Consider the following 25,065-nt stretch of genomic DNA (forward strand, 5'->3'; position numbering starts at 1 on the left):
TCCTCGCCTTCTTCCTGGTGTCCCCCCGCTCCGGGAGGGCTGGTTGGTTGCCGGTTTGTAAAGCACCGCGGTTCCCCCCCGCCCCAGGGGCTTTCCTGGTGCCTCTACCTTTTCACAATCCGCTCCGTTTTTTTCTTGACCAGAGCCCGTTTACAGTGCATAGCCCGGCTGCGCCGCTGCAGGCGGAGGGGCAGCTTGACCGGCTGCTTAGCGATGATCTCGCCTCCGTCCTCGGCAGATTGTGACCGTGGCGTCAGAGCTCCACCGAGTAACACCTGACTCGGCCAGGGGGGGTGTTTCGGAGCAAAGGCGGCGCGGGGGGAGAGGCGGGGGGGTCGCGGCGGAGGCTAGTTGCGGAGCCCCGTGAACACACCGCGTCCCTCCGGGTGCTGGCCGCGTCCAGCGCCTGACTCCCTCTCGCTGCGATTCCAGCTGTTCTGCTCCCCCCTCCGCTCCACACCCCCTTTATGTACAGGACACGGAGCAGTCCAAAAGCCGCCGCTGGGGAGGGGCTGCCTCCTTACCCCCAACGAATAGTTTTTCCTTCCAGACCCTTGGGTCGAGACGCAAAGCGGACTGGCTGCATGTCAGGCACAGAGGAAAACGCTCGCTGCGGGCGGGGGGGTCGGTGCTGGTCTCTGTTTCTCCCCTGCATTTACCCAACATTGGTTTGGCCCAAGTCTCCGGGCGACTCGTTCTCTGTCGCTTCCACGTACCGCCCTAGCCTACGCCCAGATCTCTGTGCGCAGCTGGCCCCACCCGCGCCCGCCTGGTTTGCAGCGGGTCCGTAAAGCGCTCAGCGGCCGGGGGGAAGCACAAACAAGCGCTGAGTGAAGGAGCGTTGAGCTGAGCCCGTGTGGCCGTTCTCATTGCTCAGAGGGAAACAGGGAGTCTGGCCAAGGGGTGGTGCCTGACTGAGCAAGTTAACGCCTCGGAGATGGCAGGAGGGAGACGATTCAGCCAGCGAGCAGGACGCATAGGAGGAGATCCCTCCCCTGGGGCGAGCTGCACAGCGCAGCTGGGTTTGCAGAGCACTGACATGCTGGTGGCTCTTTTCATCCCTCCCCACCATCCTGAGACAGCCGGGAAAAGAGGATGTGGGGTGGCTGATTTTGCTTGTTTTTATTGGTGGGCGTCCAATAAGCGCCAGCCACTCATCAGCTGTTTGGACCCGGGCAGGTCCCTGAATTGCTCACGGATAAGGATTATTACAAAGTCTCAGAGCCAGTCAGTCTAACACACTTTAGCAGGCACGGCCCGGAGTTCAACCTAATATCTGTAGAGAAATTAGCAGGACCCTTCATCAGGCCAGGATAAAATTGTTGGCATATTGGCATTAAAAACACCCGCGAATACTCGGGAACTTCACGAAAAAGCAGTAGCAAAGGGAATATGGTGGCACTGAGAGTGAAGGGATCCGGGAGAGTTTCAGGGGCCTGGTGAAGTACTGCTATGTATGCATAGACACATTCAATTTCTATTTGACTACAACCTAGGGGGAGGAGTGGAGGACCGGGGAAGATCCGTTCGTAAGGGACGTGCGAGACTTGTTCTACAGGCCTTGTTTACAGCCATCACGTTTAGCCGCCTCCCCCCTTCGGCCCCTATGCACACACACACACACACCCCTTCGGCTCTTGCGTGGGGGGCGGGGTAAGGGAGAGGAGCATTGGAGGGATATGTAAACAAATTGGCTTCTCTCTAAAAACTCCGTTGAAATGTTCAAACACTTAACTATTTGCATGTTGTTCCTTAATGCAATTTAGTAACCCAGCCTGTTAATTAAAATACGTACAGATTATGATGGATGGATCTGCCAATAGCTTGAGAAAAATGTTCCCCTTAGTCTTGTTTGTACATTTTAGCCAACCTTTTAAAACATTTTCATCTAGATAGAGTACCCTGATTTTTAGGCAGTGCTAAGCAACTGTTTACTTTAGGAGAGGCAGTGGATGTTTAACATTCTGAAAATCAGGAAACTCAATTTAGGATCTTAAATATGCATTTAAGTGCTTAATTTTAGGCACATCAATTTGAAAGTCCTTGGCTTTGTATTTATGAGTAGATTTTTGTCTTTATTTAGACAACTTCAAACAGCATCGGATTGTAGGAGCATTTTGAACTTTAGTACCAGAGCGTGGAGTAAGGGCTGTTTAAACAGTTAGCATTTAACTTCATCTTCTTACACTTGACAGTGACGTCTCTACTCTCCCCAGTTTTTAAAATGCATTTATTTACCATAAAAATAACTACCATGAGTTTAGTCCAGTAGTTAAAATAATTGCAACTAGAGTTTTGGCATGAATAAGGACAGCACGATTGGGGTGTTCATGTATTATTTACTGTAGCTGTAGTGAGGGAAAGAGAAGTATAAAATATACAAGACTAAGAGAGGAGAGGAAGAAAGATAAAAAAAGATAGAGAATGAACAAGGGCAAGCCAGAGATAGTTATGGGAGAAGAAATGGAGTTAAGCAACAGAAATACAAGATGAGGGCAGAATCGCCCAGGCACACACTGTTCAATCAAAGTTGAAAAATATGATTTACTAATATTGCTTAAGAATACATATTGTAACTAGTAATTATTTGTTTTAAAATCCCTTTAGAACAGGGGCTAATAAAGTATTTTCTTTAACTAACATTAACTGCTTAAGTTGTTCGTAAGTTAAAGAAACCGATTTCTAAAGGCATAGATCATTTAGAAGAGAAAACTAACATAAGTAAAAGTCATATTTGCTCATATTTATCTAAAAATGCAACTTCTTATTTATACACTTAAGGCAGTGAAGAATGTTATGGTAACATTTAGACTGTATTGATGGGCTGATTTCTTAAAGTGCACTTACCACGTGTGTCTGGTCACATATATGTATTTTAAAAAATGAAATTAGCCCATAGGTAGGATTTGAGGAACTACTAAATCCAGTTTACTTTTCCTAAGTAAACAGTCCCACTGAAGTCAATGAGTCTATATGCCTGAGCAAAGGAAGCATGGTTTTGCCCAATGTCTTTAAAGCACTGCAGAGATATTAGCTGCTAATTAATAATTTCAACAGATAAAGTAGGGTAAGTATATATTACCCTAATTTTCTTCAGATGAGGAAGCTGGTGCACAGAGATGAAGTGCTTTCCTGATTCAGTTTGAGGGTGAAGATTATATCTCAAAAGTTCTTGTCTCAGTCACGTCCTCATTCATTCCTCCAAACTGTCCTGCCTCTCAATTGGTTTACAAATGTAAAACATAATAGATAAAATAGATTTGACCTCAGATTTCAAACTCAAGGCAGAACAGACCCACCATCACTGCCTTAGCTTTGCACCATGCCCTGAAGGTTGAACTCAGGTTTGTTAGGTCAATAGGAAAAACAAATTTCAAAAAGAGCCATTGATGAAAACTTCCTAGTCCTAGTCCCCCAGTCCTTCAAATCTAGGGAACAAAAGTGAAAAAAGAGAATGTAAACATGTTGGTGATAAATACAATGTGAAATCAACATTTTTTCCCAAGTAATACACAACTTATTAGCAGCCTAACAAAGCATTATGTAGCTCTTCCCTGAGCACTGTGGAGATATAGTGCCTCCCAGTGTTATTTCAACTGGCAATGCACTGATACTATGCCAAAGTTCATTTTGGGTATGGATTTTAAAACATTAGCAATTATTACTAGCATTATTCCATCACAATGCACCATTCAAAAACTGTTAACACTTTACACCAGGTGTGGCCAAAAACATACTGATCCCCACGGATCCAACTTCCCCCTGCTGCTCTGAGCTCCCTACTCCAGTCTGGTAGGGGGAGAATGGGCATGGGGAGAGAGAGCACAGGGGGCTCTGGAAGCTGCACTTTAAAAGAGCTGCATGTGGCTCATGAGCCACAGTTTGGCCATCCCTGCTTTACCCATTTGCCAGTTATTTGCCAGGTAGCTTTGAAGAGTACTGATCTCCACCCAATATTATCAATACTGAGAAAAAACAAAAATAGGAAGCCCCCTTGCAGGCAATCTCAAGACACCTTAAAGGCACAAGTAATTTTATTGACAGTAGGAAAGCTAGGGAAATTTCCCCTCTAAACTAGGCATTCAGGGACTCTTAACTGACAGGTTCCCAGACAAGGCTTGCATTTTATTGTATTTGTCTCTGGGGTTTGTGTGGTCATTTGCTAAATAGCAAGCCGTCTAAGAAGCTGGGACTTGCACTCATTTCTTGTGCTCTAGCCAGGTCAATACAGTGTACCTGTAGGAGTCATTCAAAACAAAACCAGGGTGGAGGGAGGAAAACTTGGCTGAAGAGTATAGCAAAAAGCAAAAACAGGGATGGGGCGGCAGAGAAGGAAGGAAATCAAGGAGTTGAAAATATCAGACACATAGGATGCCTCTTATGCCAGTCTAGCTTTTGGGGATACACAGTGTGTGGGGTGGGGAGTCCTGTGCACCCTTCAGAGCCCAGCCCTCTGCTGAAGTAGACCCTGTCGTTAAAAATGGAGGAGGAAGGGGCCCATCGTGCGGGCAGATCTCAGGACTGCAGCTGTCAACACAACAGTGATTCAGGGGGCGCAGGGGCGCGCACCCCGCCCTAAGCCGTATGTTGAAGACAGCCTATTTCCCATAACGCGTTACGCAGGAGCCTTCCCAGGAAAGAAACGCCCCTCCAAAACCCATGCTTGATTGGCTTTAGTGCTAAATTACGTCACTTCCTTTTCCTCACCCCGCCCTTTTCATTCTATCAGTCAAGTTCCGTCCGCCATGATTTATAGTTACCAAGAGACGCGCTGGACCAATCAGTGGCTGCTTTGTTGAGGCCTGTGTATGGAGTGCGGCGATTGGCTACTGCAGGCAGGCAGGCGTGTCCCATTCCTTTTGCTTCCTGTCATGCTTTTCTGCCTGCCGGGGGTAGGTTGCATCATTTCTAGCCGGCCGGCGCGGCTGGGGTCAGGCTGGTGGAGGGTGAGGCGAGTGGTGAGTGCAGGGGGCCGGGCCGGTTGGTTACCCGTCCCGTAGGTGGGGCGGAGCTGAGCTGAGCTGAGCTGAGCTGAGGTCCCCCGGTGCTCTGCAGGGGAGCTGGGTTCAGCTGCCCATTCACTTGCAGGGGCTTGGTGCAGTGACCCGCCCCTTAGCCCCAATGGCACCGGCTGTGTGGGTGGGGACTGAGCATGAGTGGGGTGTGCCTGGTGGGTGAAGGGAGCGCTGGGCGGGGCCCTGGCAGTGTCAGGAGGGAAAGGTGTGTGCGTGGCAGGGGGTATGTGCCAGCTTCCAAGGGGGTAACAGGCTGCCTGGTCCGCAGTCAGGACAAAGGCTCTGGCGGGGAGGCTGAGTGCCTGGCTCTTGAGGGATGTTTGGTTTGTGTCAGTCAGTGACTGAAGTAGATTGGGCGGGAGCCTGTTTCCAGTTCCTGAGGGGGTGGATGTTTACATCCAAAGTAGAGTGTGAAGAGTTACAAAGGGGTCTCACAAAACAGGGTGACTGGGAAATAAAATGGCAAATGAAATTGTGGGCTGATGTACGTGAAATAATGCACCTTGGAAACAATAATCCCATCTGTATGTGCAAAATGATGGGATCAAAATTAGCACTTACCACTCAAGAAAGAAACTGTGGCATCATCATGGATAGTTTTCTGAAAAATTTGCTTGATGAACAGCAGCAGCAGCCAAAAAACCTAACACAATGTTAGGAATGGGATAGATAATAAGACAGAAAATATAATGCCACTATGTAAATCCATGGTACGCCCACATCTTGAATACGGCATGCAGTTTTGCTTGCCTCATCTCAAAAAAGATATATTAGAATTGGAAAAGGTACATAGAAGGGCAACATAAACAAGGGTATGGAACAGCTTTGGTCTGAGGAGCGGCTAAAGCCTGGGACTATTTAGTTTGGAAAAGAGATGACCGAGGGGGAATATAATACAGATCTATAAAATCATGAATGATGTGAAGAAAGTGAATAAGGAAGTGTTGTTTACTCCTTCACATACAACAAGAACCAGGGGTCACCCTGGAGCTCTCAGCTGCTGTTGGCGATGGGGAGACCCAGGAGCTCGCAGCCCTTGGCAGCGGCGGGTTCTTGGAGCTCCCCCTGTCAGCTCCATTTTATCACAGTTATTTTTAGTAAAAGTCAGTGCTTTTGGAGGAGCTCCCTGCTGGGGATGGCACGCCCACCCCCTTGTGCACATTGCTGGGTGCAAGGCTTCCTCTTCGTAAAAATTCTGAAAGATACAGTGTCCACTGCTTTTAAAACATTTTTAGAGACAGAATTAATCTTTTGAAAAGAACTTATTTAGGAAGTCATTTTAACTCTGAAAAATTCAGCTTGTTTGGTTTCATGCTAGCAGAACGAAACATATTTAAAAAAAAAATGTTTTAGCCAGTAAATGTAGAGCCGGAATCCATACAGCTTTTATCATTACTTCTGGTTAAGGCCTACCCTCTGTGGCATGACAGTGATGGTTTTTTCACCAGACTGCTTCATGATTTTAGTAAGGTATAGCTTGATTTTAGTAAGGCTTTTGACACAGTACCACATGACATTCACATAAGCAAACTGGAGAAAAATATGGTCTAGATGAAATTACTGTAAGGTGGGTGCACAACTGGTTGGATGACCATACTCTAAATAGTCATCAATGGTTTGTTGTCAAATTGGGAGGGTGCTGCCTAGTGGGATCTCACAAGGGTCAGTCCTGGGTGTGGTACTCATCAATATTTTCATTAATAACTTGGATAATGGAGTGGTGAGTGTGCTTATAAAATTTGAGTTTGAGACCAAGATGGCATGCACGTACTTTGAAGATTAGAATTCAAAAGGACCTTGACAAATTGGAGGATTGGTCTGAAATCAACAAGATGAAATTCAATAAAGACAAGTGCCAAGTACTGCGCTTAGGAAGGAAAAATCAAAAGCGCAACTACAAAATGGGGGATAGCTGGCTAGGTAGTAGTACTGTTGAAAAGGATATGGAGGGTATAGTGGATCATAAATTGAATATGAATCATCAGTGTGATGCAGTTGTGAAAAAGGCTAATATCATTCTAGGGTCTATTAACTTGAGTGTGTATGTAAGACATGGGAGGTAATTGTTCTGCTTGGCACTGGGGAGGCCTCAGCTGGAGTACTGTCTACTTCTGGGTGCACACTTCAGAAAGGATGTGGACAAATTTGAGAGAGTCCAGAAAAGAATGTAAAAATGATCAAAAGTTTAGAAAACCTGACCTTTAAAGCAAGGTTAAAAAAATCTGGGTATGTTTAGTCTTGAGAAAAGAAGACTGAGGGGTGACCTGATAAGTCTTCAAATATGTTAAGAGCTGCTACAAAGAGGAAGACCGTGATCAGTTGTTTTCTATGTCCACTAAAGGTAGGACAGGAAGTAATGAGTTTAATCTTCAACAAGGGAGATTTAGATTAGGGAAAACTTGTCTAACTATAAGGGTAGTTAAACTCTGGTATAAGCTTCCATGGGTGGGTTGTGGAATCCCCAGTCACTGGAGGTTTGTAAGAACAGGTTGGACAAACATTTATCAGGGATTGTCTAGTTGTACTTTGTTCTGCCTAAGATCAGCATGCTACACTGATGACCTCTTGAAGTTCATTCCAGGCCTATATTCCTATGATTTTATGTTTGTTTATTATACCTTGGCATGCTCACGGTGATGTGGGTGCAGTGTCTGGGAGGCTATGAACTATGCATCCCAGACAGGATGGGCATTACAACCTGCTTCTGGGTCATGACACACAGATTGAGAAGTACTGGGTCAGAGCATAGTATTGCTGCTTTTATATTATGATTGGTCTGTTGTTAAGGCATTAATTTGTCCATTATCCCTCTCTGGATCAGAGTACTGGATTTAACATAGTAAACTCTCTGCTCTAGTTCATTTACTAATGTTGCAGCTTGATGTGGTTTTTGTGGTAGCAGTTTTTATTGGCTTAGCATCTGTTAGGTACCTGAGCTGTGGCATAGATAATACTAAACATTGTTTTATCGTATTAAAAGTCAAGTTTTTCTAAATTCTGTCTTGCAAACTGAGAAAATTGACCTGCAATGACTGGTCACTACATCACTGATCTTGCCCATTAAATGTTTTTTCTACACAGCTCTGAAATATTAGACTTCCATTAATTCAGGTAAAATTCCTTTGTGCTGTTAAAAATAGAGTCTCTCTGCGATGTGTATGAATGTGTGCCCTGTGGTTACTGGAAACTGTTGTGTTGGTACAGTGCTCCAGTTAGTAGTAATGGGCCAAAAATAATACTGTGGTTTATGCATGGAGTCTGTGATATCTTAGCAGCCTCCATAGCCCGGTTACAGTAACATTTTATTAGTACCTTATGCACAGTGAGTCAAGAGAAATTGATGACTTTGTTCAGAAAAGATCACCATGGTAGCTACTGTGTAAACTTATGGTTTTGAAATACTTGGTTTCCTGGTGTAAGCAGTGAATGCAGATGCCTAGTGCGTTTTGTATTTGGTGCGAATGAGGGGGGAAACCCATTTGAGAGAGAGTGTGTAAAAAGGTTAAGGAAGAAGACTTTGAATGTAGGAATATTGGTTTTATTTTCAGCTCAGCCACTAACTGGCTGTGTGACCTTGGGTTTGTGAGCAAAACTGAGATGATCCCTTCATCTAATAGTGAGATGGAAGTAATTAATATTTGTAAAGCACTCTGACATCCTATGGTGGAAGCAGCTGCAAAAGTGCCAAGTATTGTTATTTAGACTAATGAAGTCTTAACTTCTAGGCTTACTGCTAGCCTTGTTCCGATTCACAAAGCCTTGTTCAAGGCTCCTCCTCCACTACTGAGCTACGTACTAGGAGATGACTTTATGCTATAGCAATAACCAGGGCTAAATTGTGGCGTTAAGACATGTACTGGAGATAGCACAGAGTAGTGCTGTCACAGGAGATGTTTTGCTGCAAGGAGGTACTTCCTGGAGTGCACAGCTATCTTTTGATCATGAATTAATGCAGTGCTGTCTTCTTCAGTAGTGCCTCTGCTGCTTCTCATTGCTGCTACTTGGCAAGACTGATACAGGCTCCATCTTGTTAGTGCTGTGATTCAGACCTCTGCAGCAGCAGTGAAACTGAAGACTGACTGTTTCATTTTGCTGAGGTTTGGGAAGCCCATAGCAGTAGTATCAGATACTGGAATTATTCTGTGTTGGTGGGGGAGAGGACTAAAAGAATAGAGGCAGGTGGAAAGGTGAAATAGGAAAGAACTATCTCCATACCCACTTAAGCAGACAGGATTTCTCTCCTGAATGTCCCTGTGTCATTGGTACCAATATGTTCCAGAAGTACAGGTTCCATCCCAGCACTCACTATAAATTTGTGCAGATGTTTTGTGAAATCTGCTGCTTTCAGACCTGAGGGCTTCTCGCGATCACCTAATTGTGTATGTCTAATGGTCAAATCTTCTAGCACCATTGCATCTCCCTGTGCTGGAGAAATCTTGTTTGTGAGTGAGAAATAATTGTCCTTGTAGTGAGTCATTGACTCAGCCAGAATTAGAGTATGGCTTTGTGCTCTGATATTTATGCTGGGCTGTTTTTTAAATTCTTCAGGGAATTACCAGGAAAAAGCAAAAATGGACTCTTAGCTGAAAACTGTGGCTCAAATTTACTGTGAGCAGAGAACTCTGCCTCTGAAAATCAGATTAACAGGTAGATCAGACCACGTCAAAGCCATTTACCAACTCCCAAGGTGCATAGTGGAGGTTTTACCACCAAAAAAATCATACCATCTCTGTGCACATAATGTGAAGCAAAAGGAGAAAAGCAATGAGCAAGTACAGGAAGACGTTTCTGAACAGCTGAGGTTGCAAAGGCAGATAGAAACTTGCGCTCCACTTTTCTTGCTTCTTACTACTGATCTAATTCCGTGTCTTCTTGTCCGGACCCTTCCATCCTTATCTGTCACCATACATCTATTGTTGTGTCTTTTACATTGCCATGTTAGTTTAAGTGCTGATTTGGGAGCCAACTCAGATCTCTAAATTTAAAGTGCTAAATTTGAGCTGCTTTTTGATGCTACTGAGAACCACAACTTAGCTAGAGGGGGAAAGGGCATTTTCTTAAGTTTTGCAGGGCAGTGCACCTTAAAACGTGGAAGAAACTTTGAAAGAGCATTTAGTTCTAAGTAGTAAATCTAGTGGGAAAACCAACAATGAACATAATCATGAGCAAATGGAGAACCACTTCCTCATACCACTTTATCTCCATGAAACATGAAAGTAATTCATAGTGTATTTAGAACAGACTGCTACCTTAGTGACTATTTTGAAACAAGTGCCCGAGCGCTGATCAAGGATCGTACTGTGGTATGCTGGTGTATATTATGAGATTCTTTTCTAATAGCATAGTGTACTGTATTTGAGAAGCTATTTATCCTTGCTTTTTTTTCTCTTTAAAAACAAAACTCACTTTTTATATGATATTGTTTGATCCTTACAGGGAAAGAATGGTTCAACAAGTTGCAGAAAACATAAACTTTCCACAGGAGGAAGAGAAGATACTGAATCTCTGGAACACACTTGATTGTTTTCAGGAATGTCTGAAACAGTCAAAAAACAGACCCAGGTAAAAAGCTGCATAAAAGATACATCAAGTGTGCATGAAAATAAAGAGCTCTTCTCCCTTCTGCTTTGTCCACTCATACTACACCTACTGCCTCTTTGGTGCTCGATCTGAGGCAACATCATCTTTTGTTTTTCTCCTACTGAAGGAGGAGTGTGTGTGTGTGGTGGGGGAAGGGGGGGGAGGGGGATGGGGGGTGCAAAGCTGGCAGAGTTCACAGCAGTTCTATCTCTGGTGCTGGTACTACTTGTGGAGTCCTGTAAGCAGGAGCAGCACAAGCACAGAGGAATGATCCTCCTGTTTTGTGAGGGCTGATCTTGAACTAATAACTTTTATTGCCTCTTGTTTCACAGATTTACTTTCTATGATGGCCCTCCATTTGCAACTGGGCTTCCACATTATGGTCATATTCTTGCAGGGACCATTAAAGATGTAGTAACCAGATTTGCTCACCAGAGTGGCTTTCATGTTGACAGAAGATTTGGATGGGATTGTCATGGTTTACCTGTGGTATGTGCAATAAGTGATGCTGCAGATATTTTTGCTACCGTGATCGTTGCATATGGTTACCTGTGCATCTGGATAATTTGTTACTTCCTCTTCCCTACCCTTCTCTGTTGGCACCCAGAGTCCTGCTAAAACCTTGATGGAGACCTCCGTTTGAGTCCTTTTTTCTTTTGTTACTCATAAGGATTTGATTAGCTAGGAGTCCATCAGTCACTCTTATAATGGAGCTGAATGTGCTGCTTTGGTTGTGACTTTTTCATTACCCTGAAATATCTGAATACCTCTCCTTGTGTAGTTGTTTTGAATTGTCCATGAAAAAGAGCTATAGGGATCCTTTTGGATTCCATCATGTCCTTTGTACATGGAGTACCTTTGCATGGTATGTACTTTTTGTGTGGCCCATGCATCTGTACTCCTGAATTTGATCCTGGAAAACGGGTAATATTTGGTAATCATTTAAATGGACTAGCATGTTGTTTAGAAATTTGGAATGTTCCAAAGCAAATGATTCAATAAACTGTAAATTTACTGTGCAAAGTACAAATAGCAGTGCCAGCCTATTGTTAGTATTTATCCTTTGCATGGTAAGAGTTAGACTGACTTTCTTTGAGAGCCCATATTTCTGAAGGACAGACTCATCCATTACTAGTGTTATAGGGTGTGTGAATAGGTAATGATTGTGGGAGGAGAAAATGGGACTCCTCACATCCACCATGGAGATCTAGAAAATCATATACATGCAAAATAGGAACTCAGATGTACATCCTTTTTTGCATGAGAAATTTGCACATGCAAATTTGTTTCTGATGCTTGGGATTTATTGGGACTAGACAAATAAATTAATGAACTGGAAAATCCTGAAGATTTCGCACTGCAACATGCATTGACTTTTTTTTCCTCCCCTTTTTCTCTCCAGGAGTATGAAATTGACAAAACACTAGGAATCAAAGGACCAGAGGATGTGGCCAAAATGGGGATTGCAGAATATAACAATCAGTGCAGGGGGATTGTGATGAGATACTCTAATGAATGGAGGGTAAGTAGAATGTCAATATTAACTCTGCATGTGTGTCTAAAATTGTATGCATATCTTGTGGAATTCAGTAGGACGTGATGGAACTCCTTTTGCTATGCCTGAGGAAAAATAGAGCAGAGCAAGCAGTGTTGGCTGATGACATCAGCAGTCCCCACACTGTCTGGTGTATGCCACAGGACTGAAATAAAGTTCTTAAGCTGCAGAGTCCCTTCTCACTGGGAAGTGGGTCCTGGCATCTGAGTTTCAGAAGGAGTCCGAAAGAATTCAGGCATGAGGTTGTGAAATTGCAAGACATTGTCTTTTTGACACAGTGTTAAATTGCAATGTCATGATGTCACTGTTTGGCGACTGTCATCAAAGGGAATTTAGAGAGAGCAAACTGGTAAATTGCGATCCACTGTTTCAATGTGAATAAAAATTATATCTTAAGAGGACTGACATTTTAACTTCAATAAAACATTGACAAAGAACGTTGGGCCTCCATTACAAATTTTGGTCAATTAGTACCCACAAAACTTGTCAGCATTTTTTATGCATGTAGCTTGATTGTGGTGGTGAATCTTTTTAGTTAGGCATTTTTTTGATTGCAGACATAAATGTAGTTTGGCTCTTACCTTACCAACATATTATCAGTATCAGGAAAGGTCTATCTTGTTTTTGATCATGTTGCAAAGCTGGTAGGTTGCATAGTTACCCACCCAACAAGAGGGATATCACTTACCAGAGTGAGGCATAACGTTCGCATAACCCACTTGTTAGGTGACTTATGTGCTCTGTATGAGTAGATGTAAAGTAGACTTGTCAGAGTCTTTGTGGTTTTAGCAATGTGGCTTCATAGTGTAGGGAGCCCAGAGAAGGTAGCTAGTCCTGAAATAATTTTGGAGAGTGTTTACACAGTGGCTTTTCCAACTCTGATTTAGATAAATGTTCAGAGTTACTTAGTCTGAGAGCTCTTTAGAAATGGAGTGAATTGTCAAACTTTGTTCTGTTTCCCCATTTTGACTATTTCTGTAACAGTTACATGGTTATGATCAAAAACAAAACTCCTGCAGCTAAAGCCAACTTTCTGGTGAATCACTTGGCTGGATGCTGAGCAAAGGTTTGACCCACCAGTTACAATAGCACTCTCAATCTCCAAGTTTAGTTGCCATGGGTAGATGCTTCTGTGTTGCATGGCTTTGGATTTAAGGAAAGGCCTGTATTCATGACCTTTTCTTTGCATATTCCATGCTAGATCAAGTGCTCTACCTTGAACCATTGTCAGGCTTGACTGTTTTGTGGGCTTGGTTCACTGATGGGGGTAGAACATCTTGCTTTTTAAACAAGCTATTACAAAGAAATAAATATGGGAAATGTACTATGGTCTTTGTTTTAAGCTTCCATTCAAGCCACATGTGCATATTTTAACAGATTAGTGTTACCAGACTGGGACGCTGGATCGATTTTGACAATGACTATAAAACTCTGTATCCTGAGTTCATGGAGACTGTCTGGTAAGTAGTTTTAGCATGCTGTTTATGCCGTTAGAAATTATCTGTTTGAAATATTCTGATTATTATTATAGTAGTATAGTAAGATGTAATTTTTTTTTTTTTTTTCAATAAAGCAACATGTTTCCTACATTTCTCAAGAGGTGTTCTTTTATACTTTGGGTCACTCAACACTTACTGAATCAAAAGTATGCAAAATGGGCCACTTTAAGCATCTTACTTATTATTAAACTTCAAGCTTATTTCCAGATACAATGTGAAAATATGTCAGGCAAGAGATTTAATGATCTGCCTGCTCTTTGTTCACTTGAATAGGGGTCTTGAAAGGAAAATATAAAGTAGATGTTAATAGAAGAAGTGGCGAATGCTAGTCTGGTCGTGAAGTCTTATCCCTGATCTACTCCAATCAAATTTAGTAGGTCTGCAGAATGACCTTGGAATTTTTCTGTCATCTCTTTAACAAGCAAGAGTATATAGCCCAGAAAGAGTTTCCCTTCTTGATGTTATTTTCAAGGGTATGAGCAATCCAAACTCTGGATTGCTGTGGATGAAACCCTTCTCCGAGGTTGAATTCAGATGCTGGGAATCCAGTGCTCTTTTAGTTTTGTCTTTGTGGCTCTGGGGTTTGGCAGTCTTTTGTGACTTCCCCTGGGAAGTCACTAGTATGGCTCCATAGACCTCTAGTGGAATGCCAAGGGTAGTTGCTAGATTTCCAAAGGGGAGAGAAAAGATATTAGTTCATCTACCTTGTCTGTCTCAAAGGAGAGAAGTCCTGTGTGGCTCAGGATTCCTGAATTCAGCTAACACTGTGTACATCTGACATCATATTGGCCTTCAAGTGTTAAACTCACGAGCAGAATTATATAGCCAAGTTTCGTTCAATGTTAAACTTATGTTTGAGGCTCGTTAAGAATGATGATGTAATTGATGTGACCTTCCCCTATCCTTCAGGTTTTAAATTTCTCATGAGTTGTTTTTATAGAATTTTTCTGTTTTCTCTTAATGTTTTCCCTTTTTCTTGCATGAAAAAGTAAAACATATTTAGTGTCAAATTTAAATAGGTAAAATACTTTGCAGATTACTAATTTCTGCTTTGATTTTAATGAATGAACCAGAGCTAATCCTCTTGAAGTGCCCAGAGCTGATTGTGGGAGGAAAATAGGACTCTTTTTTTTATGCCCAAAAGGATGAGATGCCAGTATTAATATTGGTAATGAAAGCACTGTCTCACTGCCCCTATTCCTGCAGTTACATACACTAAAGATTTTTGGCTTTAGTTTCTTAATTTTTTACCTATTTCAGTGACTTCACTTTCAGTTATTCCCAAAACACAAGATTCTGGAGACTGATCAAACAGCATTTCCGACTGTCACCCATAATATACTGTAGTAGTTGAATCCTAGGAACCACATGTAAGCATTAATACTAACTTAGGTCCCAGAGGTAACAGGTGAATGAACATTCAAATGGTCTACATGTTTGATGTAGTTTAGGGCATACTTGCTGAAGTAGTGTATAAGCCAAGCATACCTTTTTTTCTGGAATTGTCTCATCTTGTATTTGGGGCTCAAGTGCTCTGTTACATCTGTGGTAGGTAAGTGTCTAGTGACCTTGTCCTGCAGTGGCAAGATTAATTAACTCATGCAAGTGATATAAACCTTTAGTGCCTTGTACAGTTTTGAGCTCACTGTCTCTGTCCTTATCTAGGAATAAATACTAGGTCTGTGGTTAAAGAACCCATTTATGTAAAATCTGGCTCCATTCTTTCTGCTGATCCTATTGAGATAAGGGAGTTAAGCTTTCTTTCTGTGATTGAACAGTACTACACTAGAAATCAAAGTGAAAGAGACTACATTTCTGTTAGCTCCTATAACACATACATGTTTCAAAAAAAGAGATTCTAGTTAAATGCCCTCTGCTGCTAGCAGATATAGAATGGAAAGTTAGGGGAGAGACTCTAAAAGAAATGGAGGGGAAGTGGAGCTATGCCAAACATAAGGGTCACACAAACTGTGTATTTCAGGTGTGCCAGCTGTATGTAAATTTCTCTTTTCTTAGGTGAATCACATACAGGAGTGGATAAATGGGATAGGAACCATGGGTTTCTCTACACCATTGACAGGGGGCTTATTTTCTTGGTCATTTTTCTAAGAATTGTCTTGATTCAAGAGAAGGATAGAAATGCAGTTCATGAAGAGACTGGGGGTTTAGTGTGAAATCTGTTCTCCCTTTTAAGCACATTTCTTCTATGCTACATTATATAAGAGAAGAATTGATTCTGTTTTCTGCAAAATAGTCTGGGACACACACCTTCTTTTAAAAAACTTGCAACTCCTCTCCAGCCCTCTCAAAGTAAAATTAAAAAAAACCCCCAAAAACCTAAACCCCCCCCCCCCTTCCCCGAAAAACCGCAAACCCCTTGGTTGTAGGTTTACTTAGTCCTTGTATGAATGAGGAATGGCTGAGTTTTGCTGGGAACACAGCTTTGTTAATGCATTCCATTCTGGTCTTGTAGTGGAGGTTGTTTCTGCAGTTGTGAATCCCCCTTTTGAGCTTCTACTACTAGCTGTGCCAAATTGCTGGTACATTTAAGTATGAATATCTGTTTAGAAGGAAGTTGGAGTGAGTCCTCAAGCCTATTTTCACTTGCAAACCAAGCACGATTTCGTGTCCAGGTCTGTGTAAATGGAAGGTCAGTGTGTTAACCATTGCACCAGCTCATGTCCTTGGTGGCATACTATCTTTGTTTCTAAAGGCCCTTAATTAAATGTCTGTTCTGTGCTCGACAGTTTTGTGTTTATATTGGCACTTCATGCTAGGTGGTAGGGGTGGTGGTGAATGTCTGTTAAAGGTGAAACAGGCACTTCTAGTTGGGTGACTTCCACTCATGAACAAAACTTTTTTTTTTTTTTTTTTTTTTTTTTTTTTAAAGATTAAAGACTAAAACATCTTGGCAGAATCCCTGAAGAGTCGTAGGTGTTACTGTTCAGTAGTATTACTTAAATGTTAGTTTTGTGCTCTGTTAAGAGGTAGTTCTGGGAGGGTTTATGATGGGAAGGTGCAGTCAAAGTCTTTTAAAAAAAGACTTTTATTTATATTTGTGGAGAATGTTTAGGTTTGTTTCTCTCAGTGCTGGGTTGATTGAGGAGGTAATTGTATTTATAGCCCAAAATAGTGCTGAGAGCACATCACCCCGAGCTATCAATGGGACAAGTGCTGGCATACAACAGATTTTGTCTTTTGACCGAAACAGAACTGCATTGGGCTGAAGTGAAAACAGTTCGTATCACCTTAAATTTTACTGACCTGACACTGGTCTGCAGAAAGTGTCTCAGAAAGGGGGAATGATGACAAACCAACACATACCAACGAAATACAGCGTGGATTCTTAACTATGTAATCACAATTGGCGTACAATAACCTTTCCAGATAGTGCTGTGGTCCACTGAGGTCCTGCATCTCAAACAGAATTTTTTGTGGTCAATGGGTTAAGGTCTGAAATAAAGTTGAGTTTAGGAAATGATATTCCGTTCATAACTGAGAGGTTTGATGTCGTGCTGAGAAGTGTTGGCAGAAAAAGTGATAGCTTAATTGTTTCAGTTTTTATAACCATCAAGTAGCTGAATGCTTTCTAGGAAGACATAATGTGCTATATTGTTCATTCTCAGCTGGCTTATAAGAATGGAGGCAGTATGAAAATAGAAATAGAGCAGTATATCAGTATACTTGTTTTGACACCACCCTATCTATTAGCAAGGATTTTAAGTGTGTTTGTGGCTCTAAAGTCTATTTTGGATTCCCACATGCCCTGATCTTTTCTTAAATATCAGTAGCAGGATACATCTTGGGCCTGTTGATCTTGAATGTTTCATTATGTATATAGGGATCAGTACTTGTTTCAGATAGTTTAATAGCACCATCTAGTGTCTAATTCTGAAAGCTTCAATCCTGAATATGGCTGAATTTTAAAAAATAGTCTATGGGATTCACTACATGAGTAGTTAGATGGTGGTAAGATGCGTTGTAAATCAACCCTGCCGTTCCACACTAAATGTCTGTGTGGACTCTTATGTTCCGCATTAAAAGTTTCTAAAAGACCTTTTCCTTTTTTCCTTTTCCTTTCCTTTTGAGAAAAAAGCCCTAATTGTCCTGAGTTGCTTTTTCTGTGGCTAGTGGCAGTATTGGACTCCTTGCTTAAGCCTTATTTTTTAATCCCTATTTAATAGTTAAGTTCTTGTTGCATTTAAAAAAAAAAAAAAACACCACTAAAAAACCCACATGACTATAAGGTTGTCTTGTGATAATTTTGAGAACCTTGTTTTCTGCACTACCTTGAATACTGATAAGGATTGCTTTCATTTTCTTGAGAGCAAAGAATCCTAAACAGTTTCAGATCTCTGAATGCTGATCCGTCCTCCCTGGAACCTCCTTTCAAGTAGTTAAAGCCTGCTATCAAATCCCCCTAATTCTCTTTTGCAGACTAAACAAGCCCAGTTCCCTCAGCCTCTCTTCATAAGTCATGTTCTCCAGCCCGCTAATCATCCTTGTTGCCCTCTGCTGGACTCCCTCCAATTTGTCCACATCCTTCCTGTAGTGGGGGCCTCAAAACTGGACACAATACTCCAAATGCGGCCTCACCAGTGCCGAATATAGGGGAAAAATCACTTCCCTCGATCTGCTGGCAATTCCCCTACTAATGCAGCCCAATATGCCGTTAGCCTTCTTGGCAAGAGGAGCACACTGTTGACTCATATCCAGCTTCTTGTCCACTGTAACCCCCAGGTCCTTTTCTGCAGAATTGCTGCCTAGCCAGTTGGTCCCCACTCTACAGCAGTGCTTAGGATTCTTCCATCCTCAGTTCAGGACTCTGCACTTGTTCTTGTTGAACCTCATCAGATTTCTTTTGGCCCAATCCTCCAAGTTGTCTAGATCACTCTGTATCTTATCACTACCCACCAAAGTATCTACCACTCCCCCCAGTTTAGTGTCATCTGCAAACTTGCTGAGGATGCAATCCACTCCTTCGTCCAGATTATTAATGAAGATCTTGAACAAAACCAGTTCTAGCACCGACCCCTGGGGCACTCTGCATGATACCAGCTGCCAACTAGACATGGAGCCATTGATCACTACCCGTTGAGCCTGATTGTAGTCCATTCATCCAACCCATACTTCTTTAACTTGCTGATAAGAATACTGTGGGAGACCATATCAAAAGCTTTGCTAAAGTCAAGGTATATCACGTCCACCAATTTCCCCACATCCACAGAGCCAGTCATCTCATCATAGAAGGCAATCAGGTTGGTGAGGCATGACTTGCCCTTGATGAACCCATACTGACTGTTCCTGATCACCTTCCTCTCTTCCAAGTGCCTTAAAATGGATTCCTTGAGGATGTGCTCCATGATTTTTCCGGGGACTGGGATGAGGCTGACCGGTCTGTAGGATAACGGCCTCTGAAGCACAGATTTGTGACAATTTTCTTGGTACCCAGATAAAAGTTTTGGGTAATTGAGATCATATTTAACCATGATGCCAAACCCCACTGTTGGTAGTGCTTTGTGGTGAGTGTGGGTGTGGGTAGCGGGGAGGATGTTTGTGAATCTAGTGCTTCTGAGAATATGGGGCTCAGGGCCAGATTCCAGGAAGTGCTCACCACCTGGAAATCCAGTAGTTTGGTAGGAGTTGAATGTGCTCTGCACCGTTGAGAATTAGGTTCTCAGTTTGCAGATGCTTAAAATGATGGTCAGAAGCGTAGGTTCACCTGTCAAATATTGTTTATAGAGTGAAATCCTGGGAAGAATAAGAATGGTGAATAATTCTAACATGAGACAGTAGGTGTGGGTAAAGACACTAGAGACCACAGAGCACTTGTTTGAATGCCTGCATGTGTTTGAGTTTGGAAAGGCAAGCTATGTTTCTATTGATGAGTCCTGTTTTTAAGGTGAAGAAGTGTTCTTCCTGTATAGCCCCTATTAACACAGGTTGGGAGACACTGATAAACAAATTTGCTCAGGAACAGACTGAGTGCAACTAAAAACAAGCTCCTCAGGTTTGAAGGGAAAGGTTTCCAGAAAGGAATATATCAGGGGAACAGATCTTTGCATTTAAAATTTTATTTTTAAGCAACGTATTTCCTTTGCACACAGAAGCAACCTGTGATAAGAGAAGTTTCTGCACACTTTCCTGTAGTATTGCTGACCTACCAGAAAGGGCTGCTCTTTCTCTGTGCCAGGATCACTAGCCTAATGCCTCTTCCAGACTAGCCATAAAAAAGATTTCATTTATTTTAGGCACTTAACAGAACTTGTTGCGTTTTTGAAGAGAGACTTAAAACAAGCACATAAAGATGAATTAAATGACTGTCCACTTGCCAGTTGTAATTGGTTTTTAATTTATTTATTTTTAGATCTAAGCAAAACTACTGTTACTTAGTGTGTTGGTTTGGGGTAGGGAATACTGCTAGTAACAATAGTTATACCCTGTCTACTTTGTCATCTCTTAATAACTGATGCTTTATTGTTAGAAAGACAATTGTGTATAGCTCAGGGATGAAAAATATATTTTGTCATGGGTAACATAGGCAGTTGTAATGATCTGTATTTATGACCCTGTAATGAAGTCTGCTCTGAATACAAGCAACTATATCCTTTGACAAGAGGCATCTAAAAGAAACAACAAACTGTTAGTGTGAGATGTAGTAACCTCTGTTTGGTTTTGAATGGTGATGCATTCTGAAAGCTAAATACTGTCTGCCTGGCAGTGGAAAAAATTGAAGCTCTTAATGTGCAGTTGAATAAAATTACCAAAAGAGGGGGCTGTTAATTTGTACTTGAATTTTGCAGCTCCATCTAGGGGTCCCCCTTTCTGATTTTTTTGTTAAAGTTACAAGTACTGTACAGCTAAGCAGTCATTAAATGTTCATAGATGTGGCACTGAATTGTTTTTCTTTGTGGGATTATTAGGCTATATCCTTTTAGGGGAAAAAAAGTAAATTGGAGATATTTTCTGTATCTAAAAAAGTTTCATATATTCAAAAATATTTTTAATCAGCAATTTTTACAAGGCAAGAATAACAATATTGAACGTGCAGGTGAATGAGACCTTACAAATGAAGATGTACAATGTGTACTCCTGAAGGAATTCTGCACCAAAACATTAAAAATTCTGTGCATAATGTTTTAAAATTCTGTATATTTTATTTGTCAAAATAGCACTATGTAATCACACCAGTTTCAATTATTTTGGTAATTTATTTCAAAATACCTGTCAGCAGCTATGTCTGTAACAATGCAGAAACACACAAAATTCTCCAGGTGTAGAGAGTTAAAGAAACCCCTATGACAGTCCAGTTCCTGTTTCTTTCCTCCTTTCCCCACCCCAGAGCCCAGCCACAGGGCCAGACACCTGTACCCCTCCCCCCCAGCCCAGCTGCAGGGTGCCCCCCAGCCCAGACACTTGAACCCCCTCTCCCTCTAGAGCTCAGCTGCAGCTCCCCCGCTCCCCTGCCCCCATCCCAGACACCCACACCCCTCCCTTCTCACAGCCCAGGAATCCAGAGGGAGAAACAGTCTGATGTTGGGTCCCAAGCTTGTATGGAGTTTCCTGTATACCACCTCCTACCTTCAGGGCGTTCTGGGGAACCCTCCAGCTTCTCCTCCCCCACTGCCCTGGCAATGTCTTCTCTTTGCGAGCTGGGCCATGCCAGGTCCAGGGCCCCTAGTGGCAGCCAGCGGCTCTGCAGTACCAATTCTTTGTTTTGGGGGGAGAAGAAATTTCTGCACAGAACATGAATTCTGTACAAATTTTGTATTGCACAGTGTCTCAGAATTCCCCCAGGAATAAATGTAGATTCTGAAGATCTTTGATGGCTCTTCGAAGTGTAGGTCTTCACCTGAGTTGCTAAAAATCCACTATTTTCTCTCCTGCCAGTGATACATGGTGCCATACAAATAGCTAGTGAAGCCTGGATCCTTTGGGATGGAAAGTGCTATATAACGATTCATTAATTTAATTGTGGAACCACAAAACTCCTTATTTTCTAAACAAACACAGTTGCTTAGATGTAGGATCGTGAGGAAAGTATCTTGTCTTAATCACTGAAATGTAAGTTTTGCTGGTCCTCAAACAGGCAGTCTGAGAAGGATTGATCTGTTACAGTGATTTGTATTCCATCTGAACATTGCCCTGTGTTGTGTAATTTGTGCATGGAAAGCAGAGCTGGCAGGATGACCCAAAGTTGAATCTAACTGAAAGATTACCCACAATCAAAATGTCATAGTGGCATAAGGTTTTATATTGTTTCAAGATACGAGTTTTATATATATGTGTAGATGCTTTGAGTTCTGGTGTTCCAAATAGTAAATATTGTCCATAGTTTGAAAATTATTTGAGCTTTTCAGAATACCTTCCCTCTTGGATCATAATCCTACACCACAGCTGCTTTTAGTTTGAATCTAAAACTGTTATTACATGTTCCTTATTTACTTTTAGGTGGGTTTTCAAGCAATTGTATGATAAAGGACTGGTTTACAGAGGAGTTAAGGTTATGCCTTTCTCGACAGCATGTAACACACCCCTTTCAAATTTTGAGTCTCACCAGAACTACAAGGTATGTCAGTGTGTGTGTGTGTGTGTGTATAATAATCTGATCTCTGAAACTGACCTCTATCACATTGGAATGTCTGTTTTGGACTGGAAATCTTAAATACTTGAGTTAGGTGGAATGTAGGCTTGTCGATGTACTCTAAACTGATAGAGTAGTGTTAATAAAGAGCCGGCTTAGACATGTATATGTCCTGCTGTTATTTTTCTGACAGTTTCTTTGGTCATTATTTGTTGCCACTTTCCCATACTCACACTTTGATCTGGAAAATTGCTCCACTTCTACCTCTCACATTTTTGAGTACTTCACTGTGTTGGGCTTTTACAGTGACTGTTTTACACTGCACTTTTCCTGCTCACCCTAGCAGAAGATTCCCCAGGTCTTAAATCTGATCTTCTGGGGAGATCCAGCTGGCCAGCTCAGCAGCCACACCTCTAACCCACCCAAGTTAGTGGATGAGGTGTGGGAGGAGAATTGAATCCTGTGATCTGATATTCAGCATTGCAACTTAAATATTGCTTGCTGCTCCTCTGCCTTCTCTTGTGCCATAAGTAAAGGTACTCCTTAGCCCTTGCTTCAGGAAACGAAGGTAAGATGTGGAATCATGAACTTCTAACATGAAGTGTGATATTAGTATTATGTAAAAACCCATCTTAGCGTATAACAGAAACCATAAGTGTGTTTAGAGGAAGCTTCCAGGTAGCAAACTTTTACAATTTAAAAATAAATAAATAAATAAATAAAATCGTTTTGTTTCTGAGTAAAGAAAATTGTTTCTCTGTATATTATTCAGAAAACGGAGATAACCCAAATGGAGAAATACTAAGCAATTATTTTATTTGTAAATACAACAAGATTCATCTGAAAAAAGGCCAGGATTTTGTTCAGTTGCCTGCCCTTCTTAATACTTTGTGAAACATTAGAACAACGTGGTTAGAAAAAACAGGGTCTTTGTGTGCCAATTGGTAGAGACTAAATTGTATTGATAGCATATTCTTCACTAGTTATTGACCGTAATCCAAGCATTACATAACTGTTTGTTTGAGTCTGACAGTTGCCTGTACCACCTGCTTATAGAAAGAATTCCTTCTGGAGCAGCCCTTAGCTTTGATGTAAATAACTACCCATTCCATAATGGAATTATCTATTCTGAGCAGTAATGCTGGAGAGGAATCAAGGATGCTTTCAGTGCACAAATGGCAATGTGACATAATCTGTTTGAGTGTTCATGGTTTATGCATATGATGATAATTTGTTAGGTGTTGTAAAATGCCCAAAGAAAACTTTTTAATGTAGCTTGGAGCTTTTGGCTTTTTGCCTTGGAAAGCCATGCATATTTTGCTAAAGTTAGTGATTTCATAGCACACAAACTAAAGAGGGACTGGGACTGTACAGTATATTACATAGAAGGATCAGCTTTCTTGCCATGGAAGTAGTATCCCCTTATGGATGGAATGCAGGAGCAATTATTTAGTAGGGAAAGTGAAGAATAAATGTTCAGTTGAAACTCCAGGGGGGTTTTAGGCAGGCAGAACATTGCCAGTGTATCTTTTGTCCTGGATTTTACCTTCCCTTGCAAACAAGAGGCCATGTCTTTAGGTTTTCGTATTTCTTCTACAAGGTGATACCTCTACCAGCACAGGGCCGCCTAATATCTGTTGCGGTGGGGGATGTTGTTTCAGCAACAACTCAGAAAGACAAGTGCCGTCTACTTACCTACACAGCTTCAGATGTCCTTATAGGCTTCACCTGAAGGTTTCCTATTACAGCAATGACCTTTCCAACCCTGTGTAGTTTTCTAAAGTGATCACTTCTCTTCCCAGCTCCTGGTTCCCTGGGAAAAATTAGGTGAATGTTGAACTCCAGGTTTCAGCAACTGAAAAATTATTACACTGTTAAAGATACCTTTAACCAGTTTTGATCTTGGATTATCTTTGTATAATCTTATATTAGGATTATCAAAGGCATTTGAGGGAGTCAGGTACCCAACTCCCAGCTTTTAGGAACAAACTCTGTTACTATGTTGAGGCAGTTGTATCCTTCATGATCTGGGCAAGTAGCTTACACTGGGGCCATGGAGAGACATACTTAAATTGCCTTTCATCTGCATTTACTCTTGCTGCCTTTAGTGCCCTGCAATCTGGTTTATCAAAAAAGGAACCAGGCAGCTGAGTGACAGCAGCTGTCACTGCTTTTCCTTGGAGTGTGTTTTCTCACAGACTCATAAGAAAACTTTCATATTCCTCTCCCCATCACTGTTTCTTTTAAGGATGTTCAAGATCCTTCGGTGATTGTGAGCTTCCCATTGGATGAAGATGAAAACATCTCTCTCGTTGCTTGGACAACTACGCCCTGGACCCTACCTAGTAACCTGGCACTCTGTGTCAATCCAGAATTGCAATATGTGAAACTGAAAGGCAAGTGATTTCATTGTATTTCATATCAAGTTAATATAGTTCCATTGAACTCATGCATGCGTGTGGCAATCTCTGTGATAGACAATTCTGTTTGACTTTCAACATGTAGCATTTCACTGGAGTTGACTGTATGCTGTCCAATTTACTATGCTGCTGAAGTCTCCATCCATCCTGTCATCTTTGATTGTATCTTACCAATATTACTGAGTACTAAAGGACTAGCAGTTACATAGTAAGTGCTGAGACCTACTATAAAGTGAGCAAGAGGAGAAATGCAATATGGGTATTAGTTACTTCGCCAGTTAATCCCCCATCATTCCCTAAAGGGTCTGATACCAAGTGACCCTAACTCTTCTCATCTCTAACAGTTTCTCTGCCTTTCCCCACTACCCAACCACTACAGACCAAACTCTCTGATTCTCCTCTTAGAAGGCAA

General features: G+C 41.8%; 1 protein-coding gene and 1 non-coding gene across 2 annotated transcripts in view; both read left to right on the plus strand.

The window, feature by feature from the left end:
• Positions 1–4,924: 4,924 nt before the first annotated feature.
• IARS1 (isoleucyl-tRNA synthetase 1) overlaps positions 4,925–25,065 on the plus strand; it is a 126,803-nt gene continuing 106,662 nt past the window's right edge. Inside the window, exons 1-7 of the mRNA XM_067568101.1 lie at positions 4,925–4,958; positions 10,452–10,577; positions 10,928–11,084; positions 11,998–12,117; positions 13,528–13,610; positions 22,101–22,218; positions 24,482–24,629. Coding sequence (XP_067424202.1) covers positions 10,459–10,577; positions 10,928–11,084; positions 11,998–12,117; positions 13,528–13,610; positions 22,101–22,218; positions 24,482–24,629 — 745 coding nt within the window. The 5' untranslated portion in view covers positions 4,925–4,958; positions 10,452–10,458. The remainder of the gene's footprint in view (positions 4,959–10,451; positions 10,578–10,927; positions 11,085–11,997; positions 12,118–13,527; positions 13,611–22,100; positions 22,219–24,481; positions 24,630–25,065) is intronic.
• Positions 8,184–8,318, plus strand: LOC137166433 (small nucleolar RNA SNORA84). Its single transcript, XR_010923697.1, has one exon. It is a non-coding gene; the product is annotated as a small nucleolar RNA SNORA84 (small nucleolar RNA).

Source organism: Emydura macquarii, unplaced genomic scaffold, assembly GCF_026122565.2.
Source record: "Emydura macquarii macquarii isolate MOO-44397 ecotype Brisbane River unplaced genomic scaffold, CSIRO-AGI_Emac_v2 contig_2846, whole genome shotgun sequence".
NCBI classification, from domain to species: Eukaryota; Metazoa; Chordata; order Testudines; family Chelidae; genus Emydura; species Emydura macquarii.